The sequence below is a fragment of the Crocodylus siamensis genome, chromosome 4 (genome assembly GCF_052110815.1).
Source record: "Crocodylus siamensis isolate JL-2025a chromosome 4, ASM5211081v1, whole genome shotgun sequence".
In the NCBI taxonomy this organism is placed as follows: Eukaryota; Metazoa; Chordata; order Crocodylia; family Crocodylidae; genus Crocodylus; species Crocodylus siamensis.
The window spans coordinates 214,142,053-214,166,833 of record NC_143398.1 but is presented as its reverse complement, the minus strand read 5'-3'; the positions used below and the strand labels follow the sequence as shown (position 1 = coordinate 214,166,833).

The following is a 24,781-nucleotide window of genomic DNA, read 5'->3' as shown; positions in this document are numbered from 1 at the left end:
TTTTAAACTGTAGTATCTGGCTTGGGGCCAGATGGAATGAGTCAAGGTGAAGCTGCAGTACACAGCACAGCAGAAATTCCAGACAGCTCCAAGGGTCACCATAACCTAGTCAGGTCCACAGGACTAGGTTATGCTAGAAGCCTGGGCTGGGAAGCAGCCCAAAATAGAGGCAACAAAAGTGATTAAAAGGACGTGCGACATCCTCCCACCAAGGCTGTGTGTTCTTTGTTGCAACTTTTGCCTTAATTTGTTGACAACTAATCTGGACTGAGGAGTACTCAAACCCACCTCTGTTAAAGTATCCTTAAGACAATATAATGCATGTAACATACCATCCTTATTCTTGATGCAGGCCAGGGTGATGTAATCCATGTGTTTTTGTATTTGCTTCTGTAAGGCCTTTTCTCTTATTCCCCTGAAATGCAGCACTTTAAGCAAAGCTTTTAGGTCTTCTGGGTCAGTAATTCTCCACCACCCATACTGCATTTCTGAATGAAGATAAGTATGCAGATTCTTTACAACATTTTAAAAATTATGCACTAGTACAATCAGATCTATTTATATAAATCATGCAAAAGAGTTTAGATACCTTAGCAGAAGAACTCAACATTTAGATAGTCCCAAAATATTGTTGGATTGTACTTACCTTCTGGTATGGGTTTTGGGCTGGGATAATCTACTGGTTTGGCTACTTCAACTGCTGTACAGGGAGCAGAAGCTGCTTTTTCAGCTTGTGGTATTGGTGATTCACTTTTACTTGTTGGAACACTAGGTGTCAAGAAGGAATTAGCATTCCCTTCTGATAAACCTAACCCTGATCCAAGACTAGGTAAAGGAGATGAAAATGGAACATTTGAAGTAAGAACTCCTGTAGGCCATCCACAAAACTGAAGTCCCATTATAGGCAATCCGGTCTTCATCTGCTACACCAAAAATATTTAAAAAAATATTATTACTACAAGTACTAATACAGCAGAATGTAGAATTATGCTTCAAGATACCATTATCTTAGGCATAATAAAAACATGAAAGAGGCCTTGACCCCTGGCTTACAGAATCTAAAGTGACAAAAAACATTTAATAACCTTTTCTAGAGTACAGTGAATGTTTAGAAAACTGTTGTTTCTGAATGGTCCAATTTCCTTTATCTTTTTCTGTTTTTCCATTCCACCTACCAATTGCCAGTGCCACAACACATTATTTGAAATATCATGAACAAGAGGTTAAATATTTTGCTAGTCTAGTGATTTTAATCTGTTTGTGAAACAGTATTCAGCAGCATAAAAAAATGCTAAGGAGTGAACTACATCCAAATGATAGGTTTTAAAAAACAGGAACAAAATTACAATTTAAGTGATCTGACTGGCCTCTACCACCTTATATGGCACTTAGTTACCTACCTGAAGTGGTGATAATGCAAAAGGGTTTAATCCAATAGAACTCTGTGCAGAGGCAGAACTGATAAGAGAGGATGGGACTGGTGAAGGCGATTTTGATGGAGGATGCGAATGAGGAGTTAGTGTAGAAGAAGCAGCTGGTGTATCTGTATTGGTAACTGAGGTGTCATCACATGGTATCCTTGGTAAAAGGCTGAACCACTGTCTGCTCTTTTCTGTAAGAGTCTTTAACAACTGGTCATTTGGAACTAACGGAGAATTGTAAAACTTCCCTGACCCACTTGCAATGGGATTAAAAAGATTACTAGGATCTGATTTTTCAGTGCTGCTTTGTGAAACAGTGGGCTGAAGGCTGCAGAGAGAGTTTTTGGAGTTATTTGGATAAGACAACATGCACCCATTTGCTGCACTGCCATTGGGTTTTTGGGACAAAATATCAGATTCAGGTGGCATTTTTGCTACCTCCAAGAGTTTGCTTAGCTTTGAAAAAGAGCCAGGCTTCTGTAAAAAGAGATTAGTGTTGTCCTTTTCCTTAAGATCTTCCTTTTGCTCACAGTGAGTTGTACTTAAACAGTTTAATTTTTCCTCTGAGGTCTCAAACATCTCTTCTTTGATATGTATGCTTTCTGCATTTTTTAACTTCTCTTTCTCTTTTGCAATTTCTTCTAGACCTACAAAATTGAAAAACTGTAAACTTAATTATCACAAAACAAGAAACTAATTATACCACTCCCATAATAACTTTTATATACAGCGTAACTTTATCATCCACTTCCTTCCACTCTAAATTGCAATATATTTCAAGAACTTTATCATATAGAGAAGTAAAGCTGGAAGGGACCTAACTTGCTTCCGAACAGTTTGTAAAAGGACACAGAAATATTCAATGCCCTGTGCTGCACGACTGCATACAGATTCAAACTTTATTAAGCACCATGTTGAAACCTAGGCCCCACTGAAATTAATTTTGCCATTGCCGACTTCAAAAGGGCCAAAATTCTGCCCCAGACATTCATAAAGAACCACTGTAACTTGCATGCAGAATCTTTAAAATTTGAAGCAGTCTATCAGTGCTAATTTCTTTGGAAAGGACAAGACTTTCATAGTTTTGTTCTTGGAAAAAAACACTAGTGGCTACAGAATTATTAACAAGTCACACGTTTGTACCAATAATGTGTATATTCTTTATGTTTATATAAAAGCTGTTTCCCCAAATTCACACCCATCTAGCCAGGGACTGAGAGGGAGGAGGGAGGGAAACAAATCTTAGCTCATAGATCAGATGTCTCCCAAAGATGAAACAGGACATTTTCTGCTTTTTTTTTTAATAATTAAAGAGATTAAAGCAGACTGGACATGTGCATTTAAGTCAGCTTAAATTTACCGCGCAGTAAGCAGGAATAGGTCAGCATCTACATGCACAGCCATTAAAAAGCATTAACACTGTGCTTGGACTCGCTTGGAACTGAAGTTAGTCCCAAGTCAGTCCAAACAGTGTTACTTCACAGTACAGCGTCTACACGTGCATTACTGCACAGTACCTAATCGAGCATAAATTTGATACCTGCACGATGGAGGTATCAAATTTACATGCAAATTGCCATAAGTTGCCATATTTACTGCGCAGTACAGGCATGCACATGTAGACACATGCCCGTACTGCACAGTAATTTTAGTTACTGAGCAGTAAATGCGCACATGTAGACACACCCACTGTGAATTTTAGTTCCAGACGCTTGTTGCTTTTACTTTTTAATCTTCATCTAAAATGAGCTAAAATAAGCGATATGAGCTAAGGATAGACAGATAAACAAATTAAAATACAAAAGCAATGTGCTTAGCACCCAGGTCAGCCTTCAATATCTTTTAGGTGAAGAGGTTTATCTTTTATAAATGGGGTAAAAGTTGTTGTGGGTTTCTGCTCTACCATTCTCCCTTTAATTGTCTGCCTTTTTTTAGCCTTTATTAGTATGTGTCAATAACCATTAGTAAGAATCTTCCATAAGAAAAGAATGAAAGGGAAACATGGCAGAGAAGAGGGAGGAAAGGGAGGCAGGCACTTGGCATGGAAGACATTTGTTTGCTTAGTTTCTGCATCAGTTAGTGCAGCTGCACAATTACAGATAAGTAGGGGTCCTGTTTATGGTCTGTGGCTGGTTAACACCTGCAGAGGTTGCACATTTTTCAAAACCAGAATAATTTCAACAAGGGGAAAAAAAAAACACAAAAGCATGGAAAAATTAACTACCTTAATTTTGTATTGTTCTTTTTGAATTTTTAAGGTGCCCCCCACTGGTACTGAGTTTGGTACCAAAACTTGGATTTTTCTAAATGAAAAAGCTTCTTAAGAAGGAAGGGTTTATGATAATTGGGCAGATGGCTCATTGGTCTATGCCTCATGTTTCAAATACTTAGACACAGAAACCAAAGGTTCCAATCTCAGATGTTTAGCTTCTTAACATGGATTAACTTGACTATTATGCAAGTTATTGAACGGGGGGAAATGGGTGCTAGGGAAAAAAAAGGCAGCAAACTTCTTACATGAGACCTCTGGGTTTTTTGCTGGGAGTTTAACCATCCTTCAAAAGTACCTATAGCAGGGACACCTGCATACAGCCAGCAGGCTGGATCCATGTCAGGGAGCCTCTATCTGGCCCACTGGGCAACATGAAATTGGAATGCATGGGTTGGGGAAGTGGCCTGTCACAGAATCGGGGGCCTTGGGTACTGCTGGATGTTATGTTCAGCAGCAGGAGAGTGAGTGAAGGATGATACAGCTCCAGTTCCCCTCAAAAAGCTTGGCCCATCATCAGTGCTGTGGCCCTAGCTTCTTGGATGCCAATCCTGCCACCGCCCCATGCAGGTGCTGCCATATGCCCTGTCCTGGAGCCAAAGCTGCCACCACAGCATGGAGCATAGGGTGGCAGTAGCAGCTCTGGCACACGGCATGTGGCAGAAGCTGGAGCTGCTGCTGCATACCCTATGCTGGAGCTGGAGCTGGAGCTAGAGCTGGAGCAGCTGCTACACTGTCTGGGCTGGAACCACTCAGGATCCAGCCTAGAGCCTATACTGAGTTTGACATCTCTGACTCACACATTTGTCCTGGTAAACTTTTCACCACAGAAGTACATATGTTAGTTTCTCAAGCATTTGGAGATACTATAGGCCCATGGTGGCCAAACTGCAGTTCACTAGCTCAGTACTCACGGCTCTCCAGAAATTGGCCTAAGTCCTACCCACTTCTCCCAGGACTGCCAGCTCAGGTGCCCAGAGTGGGGGCTGCAGCCATGCCACTTACTTTAGGGTGTGCTCCCTGCAGGGAAAACCAGAGCGGGCTTAGCACTGTGGTGGGAGGGGAGGAGGGAGGGTCACTTCTACTCTGGGTCACTCAGCCCCCACTCCCTTCCTCCTTCCCCACTCTCCTGCTCTTGAACTTCTGTGGAGGATCAGAAGTGGCTCACAAGGTGAGTAATTCTGGCCACCCCGCTATAGGCTAAAACACCCTCATACCACAGCTTTTTTTTTTTTTTTTATAAATTTAAGTCATTTTGTAAACTGGGAAATGAAATAAATGCACTGCAGCTCCTAACATCTAATCACATGCAACTTTTAGTATCTACTTATGTGCAAAAAGTTCTTAATACACCACATAATACAATGATGGAATGGATATTTGGAAGGATGTGCCTTCAGAAAATATATAAAAGTATGCTGCTTTTGAGATCAGGAGTAGATTTAGGCTAGGCTTTGTTGTTCAGGTGTGAGTCAGGTTTAACTTGGAACCAAAGTCTTTGAGGATGTTTTTGTTAGATCTTTCCATGGATTGACCTCTCCATGGAATCTTGTGAGCTCAGTTATTCTTGGGAGACTTTTTGCCATATTAGGCTGAACTTTTAGGAAATTAATAGTTTCTTGCTGCATCCAAATCAGAACTGAAAAATGTATCTGTTCTAGAACCAAAAGCATAGAATTAGGTCCGTCTGTGGAAAATCTATTGGGAATTCCTGAAAATTCAAATAGAACTGGATGTGAGATTCTGGATTGGTTTATCTTGAAAAAGAAGTATGATTATAGTCAGCATGTACCCATGACAAAGAGCAAAGCCTATTTTTGTTTTAGTGAAATTGACTTCAAAGCCCCCTCAGTTGGAATACAGTGTGTAAAAAAGAACAAAACTACACTGTAGATTAGAAAATAAAGTATTGTTTTAGCAGAGAATTAGGAAGGTATTATTTTATGGCACAACAATTGTGTTCATTTTTATTTCACACACACACAAACACAGAAACATTTATATATAAAAAATCTGTAAGCATATATAATAAGTTGAAATACTTGCATAAACACGGAAATAAATTAAAATGGTTAAAAAGAAGTGCTTTTTCATGTATTATATAGTCAGTCTAAACATTGTCACAGGAAATGGAGACAAATAGTTCAGAAAGATTAAAAAGAACCTGAATATTAAGATTAAAAATATAACTCAGGGACCTCACTAGCTACATCAAAAATTATCTTGAAACCTTCTGTTTCAAGAGGTAAATTAACAGACTGAGCAATAGAAATAAATTTATCTTAGCCTCATCAAATAACACTGTGCAAATAGATAGATCTGTTGTGGGGTTTTTATCCTTCTGAAAATACAGGCCATTACTAGAAATGCAGATAGGTTAAATTAATCTGTGCTAAATTCTGGTATGGCCATTTCTAGAATTACTGTTTCATGTTTCTTACCTTCACCACTTTCCATGCCCTCCACAAAAATACCCCCACACTGGGGTAGAATCCAATATCGACGTCTATAACGATCCTGACCAAACATCATTGAACGTAAAGCGTGAGAAGCTTCAAACAATTTTTTTCTGTACTGGCTTTGCTGCTGTATAGAAAAAAATAGCATTATAATTCAGTGGGGGGGAAAAAATCAATTGTTACCGTTTAAAACATCTCTTCAATGCTAGAAAAAAACAACAGTTCATGAACCATCTGAGTATGCTGTTTTTCAGAAGCTTTATTTGGGATATTTCACTCTTTTTGCTAGTCTGATTATTTTATTTAAAGAGCAAAATTGGTTTTAAATAATCAATTCAAGTATTTCTAGATTCATCTTGTATGTATCAGCTTTACTTCAAGGATGAATTCTGAAGTGACATGTTCTACCTTTTACTACCAACTTTCACCGAACAACAGGCTCAATGATTTTACTGCACAAGAAAAGCTCAAATCTTATCAATTATGCAATACAGCAAATATGGAGGACTAAAGCTAGCCAGAGCAGTGTAAGATACTGTAGCTTCTGATGAGAATCTAATGAGATATTTCAATTGGTTCACAAATCAATCAGTTCAGAAATATCTTAGATAGAGCCCATCTTTAAACATAAAGAGGTCTCTGGGAGGGGGGCAGTCTAACGCAAATATCAGTTAGTTTACCCACTCCTTACTCCACTAAACTAGCACTTTTGGAAGCAGTGTAGCATCCTGAATGGCCAGTTTATTGCAGCTGGCACCAGGAAAAAAGGAGTGGCAAAGCTAGGCAGGATGAATTTGCTAATAATCAGATGCAAGCTGTTTGATAAAAGCAGCAGAGTCCAAACACAGCAGAATCTTCAGCATACTATTTTCCATATCTACCAATCAACTTTTTTTCTTTTTATCCTATTTGATTACTTAATTCCATTAGAGAGGTGGAAGGTTGGGAGCTGATTAACTGTAATTAAATGCACCGGAAAAAAGCTAAAAAAAAAAGCTAGGGGCTAGGGACACAAGTTGCACATAAACCGGTTTAAATGATCAGAAACTGGTTTAAGCCTGTAACAGAACGTAAGTTCAGTGCACATAAAACAGTTTCAAAATGGCCAAAACTTGTTTAAGATACAGACTGACTTTTATTCGTAGATGTTTTGGATTGGGAATCCAAAAAAAGATGACAAAGCTGATATGGAAATACAAAGCGCCCGAGCGAGGGACTAACAATAGAGGGATGGGGGAGAGGAGGGGAATGCGACTAGGTTACACGCGATACAATGTTAGCCAACTAAGCCCAGGGGTGGGAGATGTGGGAAGGGGGAAGGGGAGGGAGAGGGTTCAGCCAGTTTCAGACTTCACTAATTTGGGTTAAACTGGTTTATGCAACTTCTGTCCCAGACCCTTTCCTGATTTAAGTTAAACCAGAGTCCTCCGGCATCCCAACAAGCTCTCTGAGTTGGGCTGCACTCTCTGCTCTGGAGAGCAGGGCTAGCCCTGTTCCTTTACCTGAGCAGTGCTGGGGATGTGACAAGACACCAGCTGGCATGGCCCCATTAAGGCAAAGTGGGCAGGAAGGGGGTTAATTCTTCCTTCCTTCTCCCAACACAGCTGTGCCTGTCTGTCAAGGAGCAGCAGAGACTGAGGTGGCGGCAGGGGCTGGCAGTCCCCAGCTGCAGCACAGAAGGGATGGAGGCAGGGACAGATTATGACATGCTGGGGTCCTAAGCTAGGGGTTCCCAACCTTTCTATTCTGCGGCCCAGCAAACTGCAGACCAGAAGCAGCAGCAGCCCGGAAAACTGCGGACCACCGCACAGAGCCCCGTGGCCAGAATTTCTGGCCAGAACACAAGTAAAGATACCCCCACCCCCTGGGCAGGAGGGCGGACCCAAACCTCAACCATGGCTGCCCGGGGTTGTGTGGGAGGAGTCGTGGCCTCTGCCTGGCTCTGCAGGGCTGTGGTTTGCCAGTCCGCAGTCACTTCCGGTCTGGCAGCCAACCCTTCGCGGCCTGAGGGTTGGTTTAGACACCCCTCATAACATGAGGCCCTAAGCTGAAGCTTACTTAGTTTATGCCTAAATCTGGCAAGGCTGGAGGGAGGAATTAACCCCCTCCCTGCCCCTTTCACCTTTAATGGGGCCATGGCAAGACAGCATCTGGCCACATCCTGCCACTGGAGCCATTCTGGTACGGCACCATTAAGGCTAAGTGGGCAGGGAGGGGATTAATTGTCCCCCTCCCACTGGGGAACTGCAGGTGGGACAGAGTAGCCCCCCACCTCCATGCCCCTGTAGGGTGGAGAGGGGAGCTCTGTGCAGGGCTGCCCAGCCCCAGAAGGGACTCTTCCCCCTCCTTCTCCCCCTTTGGATGGGGAGGGGAGCTCTGTTCGATGCTGTGGAGGGAACTCTTCCTCCCTCCTCCTCTCTCTCTGCCACCGTGGGGTAGGGAGGGGGACTCTGCAGTGCTGCCCAACCTGGGCACAGGAAGTGGCTGTTACTGAGCCACAGCCACCAGGGATGCCCCCCTCTCCCCCCCATGGCTCAGGCAGCCATATAATGGGGCCAGGCTGGGCCGCAGGGGTGGGGCCATCTGTAGGGGCTGCAGCTCACTGACGGGGAGGCTGAACCCTGTCAGTGAGCGCAGGCTGGCCTCATGAGAGCATGCACAGGTAGTGGCTGGCCAGGCAGCAGGCCACCCAGATCACCTAGGAGGCATTGCAGAGGCTTGTGGGTCCACAGCAAGCCTCCGCAGCAGGCTGCTGGATTCTAGGCCTACTGGCACCTCTGAGCCAGCCCAGGTAGCCCACTACACCCCGCCAGTTGCTGCCTACGTGCGCCAGGCCAGGCTGCACTCACCGACAGGGCTCAGCCCCGTCATTCAGCCACAGCCACTGTGGATGGCCCTGCCCCTGCAGCTGTCTCCACCAGGACTCAGCAGGGCCGGCCTGGGCTGTGGGTGCGGAGCCATCCCTAGCGGCTGTGGCTCAGTGATAATCACTCCCTGCACCCAGACTGAGCCAGGCCAGGCAGCGCCACACAGAGCTCTCCCTCCCCACCCTGTGGTAGCCAGGGGGAAGAGGAGGATGGGGGAAAGTTCCCCTCCAGCACTGAACAGAGTCCCCTCCCCACTCTGTGGGGGGTGGGAAACAGTGGGAAGAGTCCCCCTCTGAGGCCAAGCAGCCCTGCACGCAGCCTCCCTACCAGCCCCACAGCAGTGGGGGGCAAGGGGGAAGAAGGGGGAACCCCTCCCAGCAGTGCAGACAGCCCCCCTCCCCACCCTGCAGCAAGGGAAGGAGCAGGGGGAAGAGTCCCCCTCGGGGCCAGGCAGCCCCACATAGAGCCCCTCTCCCCACCCCATGGCAGCAGGAGGCAGTGGTAGGAGGAGGAGGGGGAAGAGTTCGCCCCCTGCACCACACAGAGCTCCCCTCCCCACCCCGTGGCAGAGGGGGAGAAGGAGGAGGGGGGCAAGTCCACCTCTGGGGCTGGGAAGCTCTATGTGCCTGGACTGTTCCTGGCGGTAAGGGAGCTCTTCTCTCCTCCTCCTGTCACAGGGGTCTGGCCACACTCCCTCTTGCCCCACCCTCTGAACCCTGTAGACCAAGGTGGGGGTTTAAACCCCTCTTCAGTCTTACTGAGGCCTAAAAGTGTCTGGGTATGTCCCCTCCCCCTTCAGCTCAGCTTCCCAGTGAAAGGGAAGGGAGGATTGCTATAACACCCCTGGGCTTCAGGCCTGAACCACTGCATGCATTTCCAGAATAAAAAGGGAAAGTCTATCCACTTGCAAACTTGTTCAATCTTTGCAGGTTAGACTAATTGATTGAAAGATTGAATCAATTCAGGCTCAGGTTTCTTGAATGTTGGTCCCTAGCTGGGGGGATGATCATTTGGAAAAAAATAAAGTTGGGAAATCAAGCAAGTACTTGGAGAATAGGAGGAAAGGTAATATCTCAAAGAAAAAGGTGCCTTTGTGAAAGAAACTTATTCCTAGACACAGACACAGGAGAAAGACAGGCTTATTCTATCATCATTACTGACATATGCTACAGGAGATAAACAATGAGGTGCACAATCAATACCAGTAACCTACAACATAAAAAATGATTCTATCCCTAGCTATACTGTAGCTTAAAAATTCTTCTTTGAAAATATTGTTAACCATCAGAGTTTAAGTTCTCTCTGTAACAACTTCTTTTAACTGTAACTGAATATTTAAATAAGTACTTTTTGTTGGGTTGTAGGATACATTTTTATTATTTTTAGTATAAGAGCCAAGTTTTTAAAAATGTTAATCACCAGTTTCCAAAAATAATCAAACTGCAGGCATATCAGTAAGATACCAAATTTTTAACATGTTTTTTTCTATTGAAATATCTGTGTGTGAAAATTAGGGCTGTCAGTTAATCACAGTTGTCGTACGTGATTAACGCAAAAACAAATTAACATGTTAATTTTTTTTAATAGCATTAATTGCGCACATTGTTTTGACCAGCAGAGTGAACCAACTCTGGACTAGTGGGAACCTGCGAACATGGCCCCACCCCAGCCCATCTGTGCCTGCTCCAGACTCACCTGCCAATGCTGAGCAGCAGAAAATGCTACTCAGCACAGGGAAAAAATGGCCCCTCTCCCTGACCAATGCACGGTCGTTCTTGCTGCAGTTGCCCAGAGACCTTGTCTGGGTTGCCCTGCAGTTCTTCTCCTCTGCCATCACTGCCACCTCCAGGCCACCCAGCGGGGCAGTGGTGGCATTGCAGAAGAGCTGCAGAGCAGCCTGGGCATGGACTCCAGGTGGCCACAGCAAGAAGGCCCAGCAGCTGTGACAGGGAGAAGCCGTTTTTCCTCCATGCAGCAGCTTCTTTCTGGCCACTGCCAATGCTCAGCACGGTCAAGTGGAGTTTGGAGCAGCCATGGCGGGCCAGGTCAGGGCTGTTCAGACAGGTTCTGGCTGGTCTGCTCCAGCCAGGGCAAGTCCAGAGCAGGTGTGGGACAGGATGGGGTTGGAGCAGAGACTATGTGCTGTTCGTGGTGACAGGGAGTTGCCACAGGGTGCCTGGGCTCTGGGCTGTTGCGGTGGGGGTGCTGACTGTTGTATAACTGTGTGATTAAAAATTGTGAATAAATTGCAGCTATTTTTTAATCTTCCAATTAATTGTAATTAATTTTTTGTAATCGTTTTCCAGCCCTACTGGAAATATCAACAGGTTTCCTTCGAGTCTAAACCCTTACTATACCAGATCCTCAACCTCAGTTTAAATTCCCAATGTTCTAAGTGACCCAGGCACTTAGGACAAACACCAGTACCAGTTGGTTAAATGTTTGCCCTCATGCCCTTTATCTGAATGTGGATCACCAAGGCAACTACTTACATTCTAGTTCACAGTAGTGAATGAGCAAATTTTTATAAAAATAATAAAGCTAAAATTGATGGAAATCTCTCACCTTAGTCAGTTTTTCAATCTGTTTCTCTAGCTCTTCAACACTTGCTATTTGGTCCCCATCATCCTACAACCAAGAAATACATTATGATAGTATATTTCAGGACATCAGGCTTGTGTAACTTACAACTTATACAGTAGAATGATTTGTGTAATGAAAGTAGCATCAAACCTGTGAGGCAAATTCTACCCTAGGCCACATGGATGCAGCTCCAATGGACTAAGTGTGTGCATCCATCTGAGGGCAGATGGAAATCTACAGGAAGCATGTTTGGCTACGCGAAATATAACAGAAGAATAATTCTTTACTTCCTTTAATGCATAATGAAGTCAGAGGCCTATGAGCATTTTTGTGTTCTGGGCATCGTCCATCATTCTTGCAACCTCTCTAAACTAGTACCCAGGCTGGTGCCCCACCTGCCTACTCTTACTGCCTACTGAATAAAGTAGCCACGAAATCCCACACATATGCATGCAGGGAGAGTGGCTGACCAACTGACTTCGTTGAAAATGTCTTTTTACTGGAACAACTAATTCAATTTTCAGGTTAATACTTAAAACTATGTAATCTAGTCATTTAGATTTGAAAAAGTTTTGTGTTCTTTCAAAGTTCATTTTTAAACATTTTACCCCCATTAAATAATGGAGTCTGTTAGAATCTGATTGATTAGTCTTTGCAAAATATGAGAGCTTGACTCGTGTCTAGTCACAAGAAACTGTAAAGTCACTTCAAATGACAAATCTGGTATGATAAATACCAGTTCTCCTCTTATTGATTCTTAAAGAATCTTATTGATTCTTAATTACTCCTTGCCCCAAAGTAGAAAACAGTAGTCTCTGTCATGTGATTCAGTGTGTGAAACTATGTACATATGCAAGATTAATTAAAAAGCAAAACTGAAATCACAGTTAAATTCAGTTTATACAATGGTGCCTCAATAAATAACTATGCCAAGGAGGTTGTGGGGAAGCAGGCACTCTGCACAGAAATAAGTTTTCACTAATCTGTAAAATAACTGTTTTCCCCTTGTGTGAAGTTCTGTTTGTACATCTTGGCTCAACAAAGGCATTCCAGTAGGCAGCATTCGGAAACACCACACATACCCTGGTCTGCAATGGAATGTGTTATCCCAGAAAGAGACAGCACACAGATCTTTACCAAACTAGGAAGTAACAAGCTTTTTCCACGAAAGATTAAAAAAAAGAACAGAAAAGGTTCCTTACGTTCCTGTGCTGAAAGTCCCTCATTCCCAATAGAGTTTTTTTTTCCCAGGATTATATTTTTTAAAGGTTCATTCTTTTTGCTTATGGAGCCACTAATGTACAAAGATTTTTAGATAGTATATCTTCAATTCAAGGACAGGATGATTAAATCCCAATTCTATGCAAATAAAATCCAGAACAGTAGCAAGGAGGCCTATTCTCTCAACTAAAGTTTAGTTTCTGTTTAAAAAGTTTAGTTTGCATATAAAGCTTTGTGCAATTATTAACCACCCCCCACAACACCCCTGCAAAGTACTGTAGGTGAAGGAATATTCCCACTTTTAGTTTGATAAACTGACATAAAGAAATGAAGTGATTTGTTGGAGGCCAAACAGCAAGTTAGTGTAAAAGCCAGTACTAGTTTTTAATATTTCTTGCGTCTTTTCCCTGGCTTTATCCATTAGACCAGGGGTAGGTAGTCCTTGGCACAGATGCCAGAGCATGGTGCACATAGGCATGTTGCTTGACATGCATGCCTTGGGCCAGACAGCAGGGAAGAAGCCAAGGCTATGATGCCACAACAAGGATCAGGCCTCTCCCAACTCTCTTGCTCTCTGCCCCGGCACACCAACATCTTAAAAGTTGATATTGTGGGTGGTTTTGGCACTCTGCCCAAAAACGTTGGCAACCCCTGCATTAGACCAAGTTGTTGGACTTGTGTGGCTTAAGAGAGTCTGTGGGATTCCTATAAAAGGTAATTTGACTGTAACAAAGGCAGCTCAGTTTAATAAGCCAATAAAAAGTTTGAATGACCCATCTTCTGCTTTATTAAAATGTAAGAGAAGGCAATCAAGTAGACAGAGTAAAATAGGAAAAGATCCTTCTTTTATTCTCACCAACCTGGAGAATTTGTGAAGACTTAAGTTCTACTGTCACACCTTACATCTCAGTTTTACAGTAGCTATTATTTCCTATTCATGGTAATTCTATTACTAAGTTAAAACTATCATGCTAATTAACACAACTTTTTCACTCTCCACTTTGTGAAAGCTACTTTCTTATTTATTGGCTAAAAACCTCTGGCTTTCTAGGTCTAATATAATCTTTTTTCCTTCTCGAAGAGTGTACATCAGACAGTAGGAAGGGAGTCTTGCAAGAATCAGGAAAATAATGAGTAAACCAAAGCAAATAAGCAACAACAACAAAAAAAGGCAAGGATTACCTGTCTACTTTAGCTAAAGAATAAAGAAAAATAGTGCCTGGCCGGCAAACTTAAAATATCAAGCACTTAAAAAAAGTAAAGAAAAGGAAGTGGCACACTCACTTCTCTCACAACATTAGCAGTTAGGTGTATAAACATGATTCACAATATAAACCCACAGATTTCAAATAGAAATCCATAGTATTAAAAGTATTCTGAGCTGTTATGGTCTTTCTTATTGTTCTTTACAACAGAAAAATTGCTCTATTATTTTTCTGTAGTCAAAAAATGAGTGAAAACTAAGCTGGCATTTTCTGATACGTGCATCAAGTCTAAAAAGGTTGAGAACCACTAGTTTAAACTTAAAGGAATTGAGTTATCTGATAAATTATCATTATCCACCTCATCTTCACAGACTTCAGCCTTCTTTCCCTTTTTTTCATCTTTGTCTTCTTCATCCTCATCATCCTCATCTGCTTGATCATCACTGTCATCATCGTCATCATCATCATAATCACTGTCTCCTCCCTTCCGTCTCCGTTTACGGCCTGGCGTGGGTGTTTCCAATGAATGCTGTTCTTCTCCTATATCACCTCCTACTGTAGCATCTCTTTTACCAGTTTTCTTAGCGTGAATGATTCTAAGCCTTTAAACATGATAAGCAAATGAAAGTATTGACTGTTGTTACAGGTTACACATATTCTTATCTATATCATTGCAACATACACTGCTCACTTAGGTCTCAAATTTACTTCTGTCTGGCAGCAATCTTCTGTTGTCTCATTGTTTATTGCCGCTGACTAACACATGAAAAATTCAGGCTATAGAGAATTTCATATAGTATTCTGGCCTTTTAAAGCATCTTCAGTACTGCCTGCAAGGTGAATTTTATTGAATAACTGAACTCCTGTATAAAAAACATGCAGGACAAGAGTAATTTTAAACAGCCAGTCCTATAAGCTGGAGAGCAAGACTCCACTTCAGTTTCTCTCCTCTTGTAAGTTCTCCTTTATTTTATACACGTTTTTGAAGAGCCCACTCAGAAACATGCGTCTGGGAGAACTGAGAACTGCTACAATGAAATAGACAAAGAAAACAGCTTTACAAGTACTAATGTTAACACTGATAGGGTGATGATAAACTTGACCTTTGATTCTGTAATTTAAAGTAAGAACCTGCCTAAGAGTATTTATTCTACTTTTTAGATTAGTTGTTGTGCTGAAGTTAATCTTTTCACATTCTAGGCATAACTTTCTCTCTGAGGACTGTTAACTGGCTAAACAAGGGGTGCTCAACCTCCAGACTGTGGGCCAAATGCAGCCTGCAGAGCCATTGGATCTAGCCTGTGGGGCACCCCACAAGCCAGGAAATTTGGCGGCAGGGGAGGGGTGGCCACTAACATGGCCACACTCCTTCCTGCCAAATATCCAAACCCCAAGCCCCATGTACCTGGCCCATGCCAGGCTTTGCCTCCTTCCCCTGTGGGGCCAAGTGAGGCTGAGCCACACCACCTTTCCCCTACGAAAGAAAACAGTAGTCTCTGGGGCCGAGCCAAACCCTCTTCCCCCCCCCCATGTCCCTTCCTCTCCTTGCAGGGCCGGGCCACACCCCGTTTCCCCCCCATGAGGCTGGGCCATGCCTCCTCCCCTGTGGGGCCAGATCAGGGGTGTGTCCCTCCCCGTTTTTCTCCATGGGGCTGGGGTGGAGCTGGCCATGCCCCCTAACCTCCACAGAGCCAAACCATGTCCCCTTCACCACCCTGGCCAGATCACACTGCTACCCCACCCCCCCTTCTGGGCCAAGTGAAGCCCCCTCCCCCCCCATGGGGCTAGGCTGCCCTCCTCCACATGGCTGGATGGTGCCCACTGCACAGTCCCAGATGCTGGATCTGAACCTGCATCCAGCTTGCAGTCAGATTAGGCACTACCTATCTGGCCCACCAGGGAAAAAGGTTGAGCACCATAGGACATAAAGCAAAGTCTTTGTTTTAATTCTGTCAGAGAAAATGGAAACTTACATACCAGTAACTATGGTTGTTGTAGACTTTCCTCTTCTACTAAAAGTCTACAAAACAAGATTCCACACAGCAAATGTTATGATTCCATTTACCAGGAAGCTAGCAGGGAAACACATTGAATCACAGGAGGTATACACAGCCAGGCTCAACCAGTCATTTTAAAAGCAGAAAGCACATACTTGGTTTAGAGGAGATAAATAAATGTGTGCACAAAGGCAAAGATTTTGTAAGAGATGAAGGGAAGGAAATAGGATGGGAAAAGTGGAGTACGACAAACACAATTACCATTTTGTAATTTTTCCTTGTCATACTTCCCCTCTTCTCCCGTCCTACAAAACAATATTCCATACAGCAAGTGGCTATGATGCCCACTGTTAAAGTAGGTGGCTTCTTAACAGTAGCCTTGAGAACACTGTGACAAAAATATAGCCCTTTAAAATGCTGATGGACCTAGCCAGTACTGTATGATAAGACTGAAGTGAGGACTGCATAGTCATCCTATGCAGAACAGATTTTTCGTCATTGCCTAAGCAGTCACGATCCAAGTGATAACTACTTTAGAAGATTGTTAGTGAGCATTCAAAGAGGGCCTTTGCTTGCCTGCTGGAAGGACATACTTAAATGTTAATCCACTTGAGAGTTAGGAGGGTCTTAAACTTTTGTTCTGATCATCAAATCTAAAGCACTTTTCAAACTTTCTAAAAGACTTCAAAATTTTCAAAGGACTAAGTCCCAGTTTAAAAAATGGCTTGGGCAGTTAAGAGCTTAAGTATCACTGAACATCTATGCAACTAAAAGCGAACCTAAGTCACTTGAAAAATGGGACTTGTAATTCGTGTAAGGACTTTAGGAACCATTACCTTCTTCTGGGATAAATAAAATTTGAGAGTCTTTATCAGCTATGTTGGAAAGCAAAGCCGTAAGTCAATGATTACATGTTAATCATCCTAACCAGAGTAAGGAATAAGTAGCCCAAGTTAAACTAAAAAAAAAAGTGTCCAAAAAAGATCAGCAGTAAGGAAATTTAATAACCAGTAAAGGTAACTTTCCTATGTACTTAGGGAAAAAAAGAAGAGGAGAGCACAAAGAAGGCCACTTTTTAAAATCAAATTAAAAGCCTACATTTGCAGAAAGCAAAAAAAAAAAAAAATTACTACTCTGATAGCCAACAAATAAAGCCTAATATTTAAAATGAGAAGAAATGAATCAAAGATGCTCTCTTTCACAGAATCACAGACATCAAGAATGAGAATCTATATTTAAAAGATATTATAAGCCCCTCCCCCAAATTCAATGAATAATTTGTTAATTCCTCTTAACGAGAACCGTTTCTAAGAGGACCAATTAAAAATGTTTCCATCTGAACACATGTCTCTTGCTTGGAAAGCTGTATTGCTCATCCTCCTCTCTTTCAGATATGTACAGAAGGGAGCATATGAAAAAAAAAGACATCCTTAATATTATGATAAGGGAGCTGACCCTAAGGAAAGGTTTATGATACCCAGAAATGAAGGATATGTGGACAAATAGGCAGATACCTACCTATACTGCAGAGAGGGCTTGAATCCTGTCTGAGTTGACCTTTTGTAATATTCATGGAATCAGAGGAGGAAAAGAAATAAGTATTTTTGGCTTTAATTTTCAGACCCGATTTGTCCTTTTGCACCCCCAAATCCAGATACCTTATAAAGTGGTCCAATAGTTAGAAGTGCTGAGATGTCACCTGAAAGTCATGAAGAGCAGGCAAGCTAATAAACTGAACTGTGGGCTTCCCACAGCAACAGCAAATGTGAAGCTATGTACCTTGTTTGAGACCCTGCCCTTGGGAAGTACCTCACTGCATTGTTCAGAAGCTTGAACTCACTGGTTTTGCAACTTTTTAACCATTGATATAATCTACAGAAGAGCTGTATAACACACTGCAGCCCACTAATCTCTTCTGATAGGACAAAGACTCCCTCCTGAATAAAGGAGACAGTGGGCCTTAGTTATAATTTTTCTATCGACAACAAAATGGCTTAACTCAGGGGTCAAGAGAAGTTGCTTTCCTGTGCCCCAGTGGAGAAAAGCAATGGTGGCGGTTGGATCTTAGTGCAGGCCTACTCTCCTGCCTCTGACCCAAACTGAATTAACCCAGTCCACAGCCTCAAAAAGTTGCTGACCACTGGCCTAACTGATGAACTTATGCTGGTCATTTCCAGTCAAATGCTCATGGCTATTTATATCTAACAGTCACTTAGAAATAATCAGAAGTGACTTTTCACTCTGGTAACTATATCAACATAGAAATGTTTGTATCAGAGACAAGCAGCACTATGTCAAGCCCAGGATTCTGCCTTGAACAGTAACTAGTATATATCCTTCCAAGGAAGATGCAAGAAACTTTGAAATAAGTAAATAAGGAACAGTCTGCCCATATGCCCTAACAAATGAGGGAGGACATATATTCCTTCTACTGTGGTTTTAAGGGATTTTTGGGGGGGGAAGCAGGTGTTTGTTTATAGTTCATCTCACTAATGTAACTTTGAATGTTTTCATTATCAATGTAAAAATTCAATTAAGGAAATCTAATTAAGGAAGCCAGTATCATGGCTGATGCAAATATAAGTGGAATGGAGGAACATTACGCTGCCTTAGGGGCCACCTTTGCAAGAACTAGAAGGCAGCTCATCATTTCTCATCTACCAAAGAGGTCAGTAAGCAGGTTGTGAAACAGAATGAACATAGTGGTAGAGACGTCTATCCTTGGAAATATAGAGGATGAGAGAAGTAAAGGAGAATGGAAGCAAGTTCCCCCTACAATATCCCTGTAGCTGCTATGATAAACAGTGCTCAGGCCCCAAGATGCTCTCCTTTGGGCTCTATCACTTGGCTACAAGACCAAGTCTGTCAACAGACTGTGTATTATCAGCTTGACCGATATGCTGAAAGACTGGAATGCTTCAGAATTAGGCTGAATTTGAAAATTGGGCAGAAAAAGCAGTGTGGGGCAGGAAGAGGCAAATTCACTGTTAAGAGGCAGACAGACTATAATGCTCACTGTACAGCCTTCTCTGAGGGTCCCCGGCAGTCTTCAAGATGCTACAGAAAGATATCAAACAGATACAGTAAAGACGGGAGGGTTATTTCAGGCTGATCAATGTAAGTTCTTTAAAGTACTTCTGCTACGTGGGAGTGAATGCAGCAGAAAAACAAAAGGAAATCCCAAAGAAAAAGAGCCGAGAGATGGTTTAAGTTCAGTAGCCCTACAGAAGTCCTTCCTGAACATACAAAGCACGTCAAATCACTCTCATGATACTTACATTTGAATGGTGGGGGCAGGAGTAGCTAGAAGTCATCATTCACACATGAGAAAAAAGGAAGAAGAGTTACTGAAGAGAAGTAAGCACAGGAAGGAATAAGGGCTTGGTTTTTTCAAAGCCCTGTGCTTGATATTTAGCAGGTGAAGTAGGAAAGAAAAGGGAGGACTAAGTCCTCAAGTCTTGTACTTACAGTTTGATGGAGGGAGAGAGAGAAGATTAAGCAGACCTTGAGGAGATAAAGATAACTAAGAATTCAACCCCATTATAGGATAGCTGGGCTACCTCAGAGTTCAGCAACAGTATTTTAACTACATCTCACAGGAGGCACTGGCTGCTGGAGCCCATGAGATAAAGAGGTAATGATTTCAGTTTCCCCAAAAGATAAAATGTATTATCCCTTGGTTGGACTGAGAATCTGAAATATGAGTAGAGATCCACAGTATATTTTCCCCCTGCAATTTCTTTTTATGGGTCTTTTTCCTCTACCTCCCTCTTGCTCTTCTTCTTTACTTCTTCCTTCTTCCTTCGGAGATACATTAAAGGGAAAAAAGGGAAAAATAGAATTAGAAACATAGGTATCTGAAGCAAGGACTAAGAAAGGATTTAAATGCTTCCTGGATAGGATGCAGAGGTGACTGAGGAAAAGGGCACGGAGCCTGGTTACGTATACCTCCTGTGATTCAGTCTTTATGCCCTTTAGCTTCCTGGTAAATGGAGCCTTTGCACTTGCTGTATGGAATTTCATTTTGTAGGATGGGAAAACAACAGATATAAAAATAATGACCCTTAAAAACTTGCCAATTTTCCCTGAGGCAAACAGATAAGAATACCTCTGGTATTTGCATTTTTTTTATACTTTCCATAGCAAACATTAACAGTGTATTGCAAATACTGAGGTAGCATATAATTTAGTTATCAAAGTAATTGGCAATTTTTAAAGGTGACCACTGTGACAATCACGTCCTTTATTAGCACATTTCAAAATGAAAATTAAGAAGTTTGGTATGTCCAATAAGGCTCTACCAATGTCAATAACAATTTGACAGCTCCAATAACCTTCAAGTAAGAAATTATTTTACTTCTTTCAAAGAATGCAAAATGGACTTGACTTTCCTCCAATTTTGAAGCATACCAACCCCCTTTGAATCTCATGCATCTTTAATGGATTGTAAAAACTGGCCTTGGGCCATTCTAAATTCATATCCTATCTTAATTAAGTACTGCAGTTATGGATTTTTTAACACATAATTGAATCAGCTGATTTTTGTCTTCGGAACAAAACTGCTATATAGTAAAAAATTTAAATTAACGAAAAAAAGCAGCTTAGTAATATTTAAGAAAATGTAACTTACTTCCGCAGCTTGCCTTCAACCATCCATTTATCTCTCCTTAAATTTGACATATAATCAATGTTTTTATCAATTTCACTGTCAAAGACAAAAACCCCAGTTTTAAGTAATTCAAGAAGTAACACCAACTGTGAATGTATGTATGTTTGTCTCTTAGACATACACACTATATATGGATGAGATACATTACACCCCCAAAATCAAAATTAAAAGAACATTAAGGTTGCAAAATCTAGTAGTCAAAAGTTATGAACAAAACACCAGAATTAAGGTTTGTCTGCAAAACTTTAATTAAGCCCCTTGTGGAGTTTTTGTATTACACAATTACATGCCAAGCTTTCCACTGGATCTCTCCCTCATTCACCAAATCCAGTATTTCTCTATATATTCCTCATTTAATGTGTGGTCTCAAGCCTTATTTACTACACATCATTTCATTGCATATAACATCATTTATTTTATTCATGCTCATTTCTATCATGCTTTCATAATGTTATCTGAGTGATTCATGAAAGTCAATGAATTTATATTCACCACACCCTCTTAGAACAGGCAGTCATATCTGTATTTTACACACTGGGAACTGAGACAGAGAGATTAGGGTGGTTATCAAAAACATCCACTAATTTTTGGTGCCCTACTTAAGACTCCAGTTTTCTACGGTGCTTAGCCTTCTGTAACATTAATATGCTGAAATCACAGCTCCAATCAAATTTGTTTCAGTCCTGAATGATGAACACTTCCACAAATCTGGCCTTAGTGTTTCATGTACTGACATCCAGAAAATATGCAACACAGCAGTTAGTGGTAAACTAAGACACATTTTGGCTTAAGTGACTTAACCAGCAACACAACAGAACTCTGTGGCAGAGGCAGGGATAGAGTCCATTCCTTCAAACAAGACATTTAGTCACCTTAAATATGAAACCATCTTTTCTGTTCCTGAAATCTCCTGCCTTTACCACTCCATGCACTTCTCCTTTGGTGACAAAAGCTGCAGAAGATACTACATAAAGCAGCTTTCATTTTTCACCACACAACCCTGATTGATTCCCAAGGCAAATCCTGGGCAATGAGTGAGGCAAGGCTCATGTGAAAAAAAATGCAGTTACATCATTAAAGATTGCATCATACTTCATATGCAAAATGAAATCAAATTCAGGTTACAAAAAGCATTCTTAAGTTTGGTGTTCCCTACTTCTGAGAACTTGTCTTTGCTGCCTTAACTTCATGTTAATATACTTTTAATATAATAATTATACAAAAGGTTATCATTAACTGACTAAAATAAATTATGATTTTCTGAACTATTACAAAGGAATACAAGGGTAAACAGCTTTTTCATCTCAGCTGTTAGCCTAAATGTTATGCAGGGTGAGAGTACTTTCTAAAGGGCTCCTCTAGACATGTAGACTGGGCAGGAGGCAAGACTGGGATAGCACATTAGATCCCACTGCATCTTATCACCAGTGCAGCAGAAGCCTGGGATCAAAATCCCAGGCTCTGCCTGCACCAGAGTCCTGCAGCTGATGGGGCTTGCAGCAGGGGCAGCATTCCCCGAGTTGGTCCCACTGTGAGCCTTGTTGGCTGCAGAGCTCCCAGCAGCGGCTAAGGGAAGAAAGCTGCCACTGTTGAGAGCCTCAGGAGGTGTGGGGCTCGCAGTGGTGAGAGCACTGACACCGCTGTGAACCCTACAGCCAATGACCTTTCCCCAATGCAAGCTCCGCAGCGAATGAAGCTCACAGCAATGACAGCATTCTCCCCACTGCAAGCCCCACAGTTGACAAGGCTCACAGCAGGGGCAGCACTGGGACCACTGCCAGCCTTGTCAGCTGTGGGACTGGCAGGGGATAGTACACCCCTGTAGCTGAGAGCCATTCAATTGATGGGACTCCTAGCCACAGGGGAACACTGGGCCACATGTTTAATTAATAGTGCCATAGCAACAAGCTACAAAGTTATTACTTTTTTTTTTGTAGAATAACTTTGTAGCTTATTGCTTGTTTTATCATGGCATTATTTGGTTGAACATGTAGCTGGGTCACAACTTGAAGTGCAACTACCTGGATAATCACACCTTCAGTGTAATGTAGAGGGGGCCTAACAGGGTTAAAAGAAAAACAAAAAAACCCAAAACAGGATACTGAAGACAACTTAATGTTCAATCTTTCTGAGTTACCCCCAAAAAACATTTCTTTATAATCAACCTTCTCTTGTAGCTCAAAAACAGCTACAGACATTCTGGCCAATGCTTTGAAAAGAATAGCATCTTGAAGCGCAAATCAATTCTGGAAAATTTCAAATTCTGCAAGGTAATTATACAGCAAAAGTTGTGTATATATTTTAAAAAGGATGTTAATACAGATATTACCCTATGGCTTTTGATAAAATAAGTGTTACCAAGTCCCTGCTTAACAAAATATGATGCATACAAAACGGTACAAAATGCATAAGATCATATTTGTACGCATTAAGGGTTAGGATAATCTTACCTTACAACACTTTTGCTGCATGCTAACTCATTAACAAGGAAAGCAAGCACTGATGCTTTCTGAGCTGGAGTATGTGCTTGAAAGGCTTTGGTCTTTAGGCTTTCTGTAAGTTCAGTTTGCCCACAATGAGCTTCCATAAATATCTGCAGAATCTCAGAAACGTTATCTCGATTGATACCAACATTCAGCAAATGTTCCCCAAGAATAGTTTTGGCCTAAAAATAAAAAGTATATAAAAAACAACAGAATTACAGCAATATGTTATTTTGTTTTGTTTTTTTTTAATTTTGGGACTCCAGACAGGGAAGAAAAAATAAAGCTTAGATTATTATTGATTTGGAGCAGCAGAATACATCAAAATTCGTCCACCCATTGCGTGTTTCTAAAAACCGATGTAACGCTTTTGTTAATGAAGTAAGTTAAATCAGCCAAATGTGCCAACTGGTGTTTTTCCAGACCCGATAGATATTGGCTACTAAAATTCTTAACATGTAAAAAGGGCCCAAAGAGAAGGTTACGTTAGAGAAAGAGTACAAAAGAGAATCATGACTTCAAGCAAAATTTGAAAACATGAATAAAGTGAGATAAACCTATTTTGGAAGGAGAAACAAAAGCTGTTGAGAAGCTGAGTGTGAAGCTCAAAGTAAAGGGAGGAGAAAAAGATATTCCCATAAAGGTGATGACATCATAGAGAAGATGCATCTGGAGAAAGAAATGAAATGATCAAAGACAAGAGTGGGAAGAGGATATCAGCAGAGGCCGAGAGGAAGGGGAAAAAAGAAATGTTTAAGGTAACACTGAAAATGTGATCAACAAAATAGAAGACCAGAAAAAGAGTTTACAGGAATCCAAGAAAGAGAGGTTTTAAGGAGGAACAGGTGATTTTAATGGTGATATATTAATTCACGTTATGTGTTTACTACTGTAAGGGTATTTAGGACTTCTTTTTACCTTGTATCCCGTCACTACTCCTGGATCACAAACAGCAGCTGAGACAAGCCTTACAAGTAAGTCTTGTACTTCTCCCATACTGTCCCCTATGTTTAACAAACCCTCTTGAAGAACACTCAAAGAAGGGACATCCATATTCACATCAAAGCCAAGAACTTTGCCAAAGTTACGCAAGAACTGCACCACCATGAGGCAGTCTGAAAATGTGCTTCCAGACAGAACGAGGCCGGGAATGCGATGCAACTCTGGCAAAGGCTGAAAAATCAAAGTAAATGAATAAGAGGTTCAGCAGTAATCTTTCAAATTAGCTTCACTTACAACAGTTAATATTGATATAAACTAGAGAGGACTAGACTGCACTGTGACAGTATTCCACTGTTTTCATACATTGTAGGAAGCAACAGTTTAATCAAAAGCAACTTTTTTGGAACAGGTGAGGCTTGCAGACTCTACTTTGAGCTGAAACACTATAAAAGTGGGAGAAAATACTAGGACATGGGGGAGGGGGTGAATAGCTTTCTGGTAGAGAGGCAGGATCTGAGACAGATAGGTGCCAAGGGAATTATAAGAACCCACAGATTTGGGAGAAGAACAGTATTGGGGAAATTAGCCTCAGGAGAAGCCATGTCGATGGAAAAGTCCCTGGCTAGGGTTCATGGAGTGACAGGCTGCAATGCTGTAACTAACAA

General features: G+C 41.8%; 1 protein-coding gene across 22 annotated transcripts in view; it reads right to left on the bottom strand.

Annotated features, from left to right (window-relative positions):
- Positions 1-24,781, bottom strand: part of BAZ2B (bromodomain adjacent to zinc finger domain 2B) — a 296,517-nt gene that overhangs the window by 21,186 nt on the left and 250,550 nt on the right. For 16 of the 22 annotated variants that reach the window (XM_090045644.1, XM_090045643.1, XM_090045645.1 and 13 more), the window contains 9 exons: positions 24,093-24,347; positions 23,142-23,356; positions 20,653-20,727; positions 14,384-14,627; positions 11,582-11,644; positions 6,132-6,276; positions 1,401-2,068; positions 647-923; positions 333-488 (listed from right to left, as the gene is read on the bottom strand). In XM_090045644.1, the coding sequence (XP_089901770.1) occupies positions 333-488; positions 647-923; positions 1,401-2,068; positions 6,132-6,276; positions 11,582-11,644; positions 14,384-14,627; positions 20,653-20,727; positions 23,142-23,356; positions 24,093-24,347 (2,098 nt within the window). The remainder of the gene's footprint in view (positions 1-332; positions 489-646; positions 924-1,400; positions 2,069-6,131; positions 6,277-11,581; positions 11,645-14,383; positions 14,628-20,652; positions 20,728-23,141; positions 23,357-24,092; positions 24,348-24,781) is intronic. The other 6 variants (XM_090045634.1, XM_090045639.1, XM_090045652.1 and 3 more) reach the window with 2 other exon arrangements.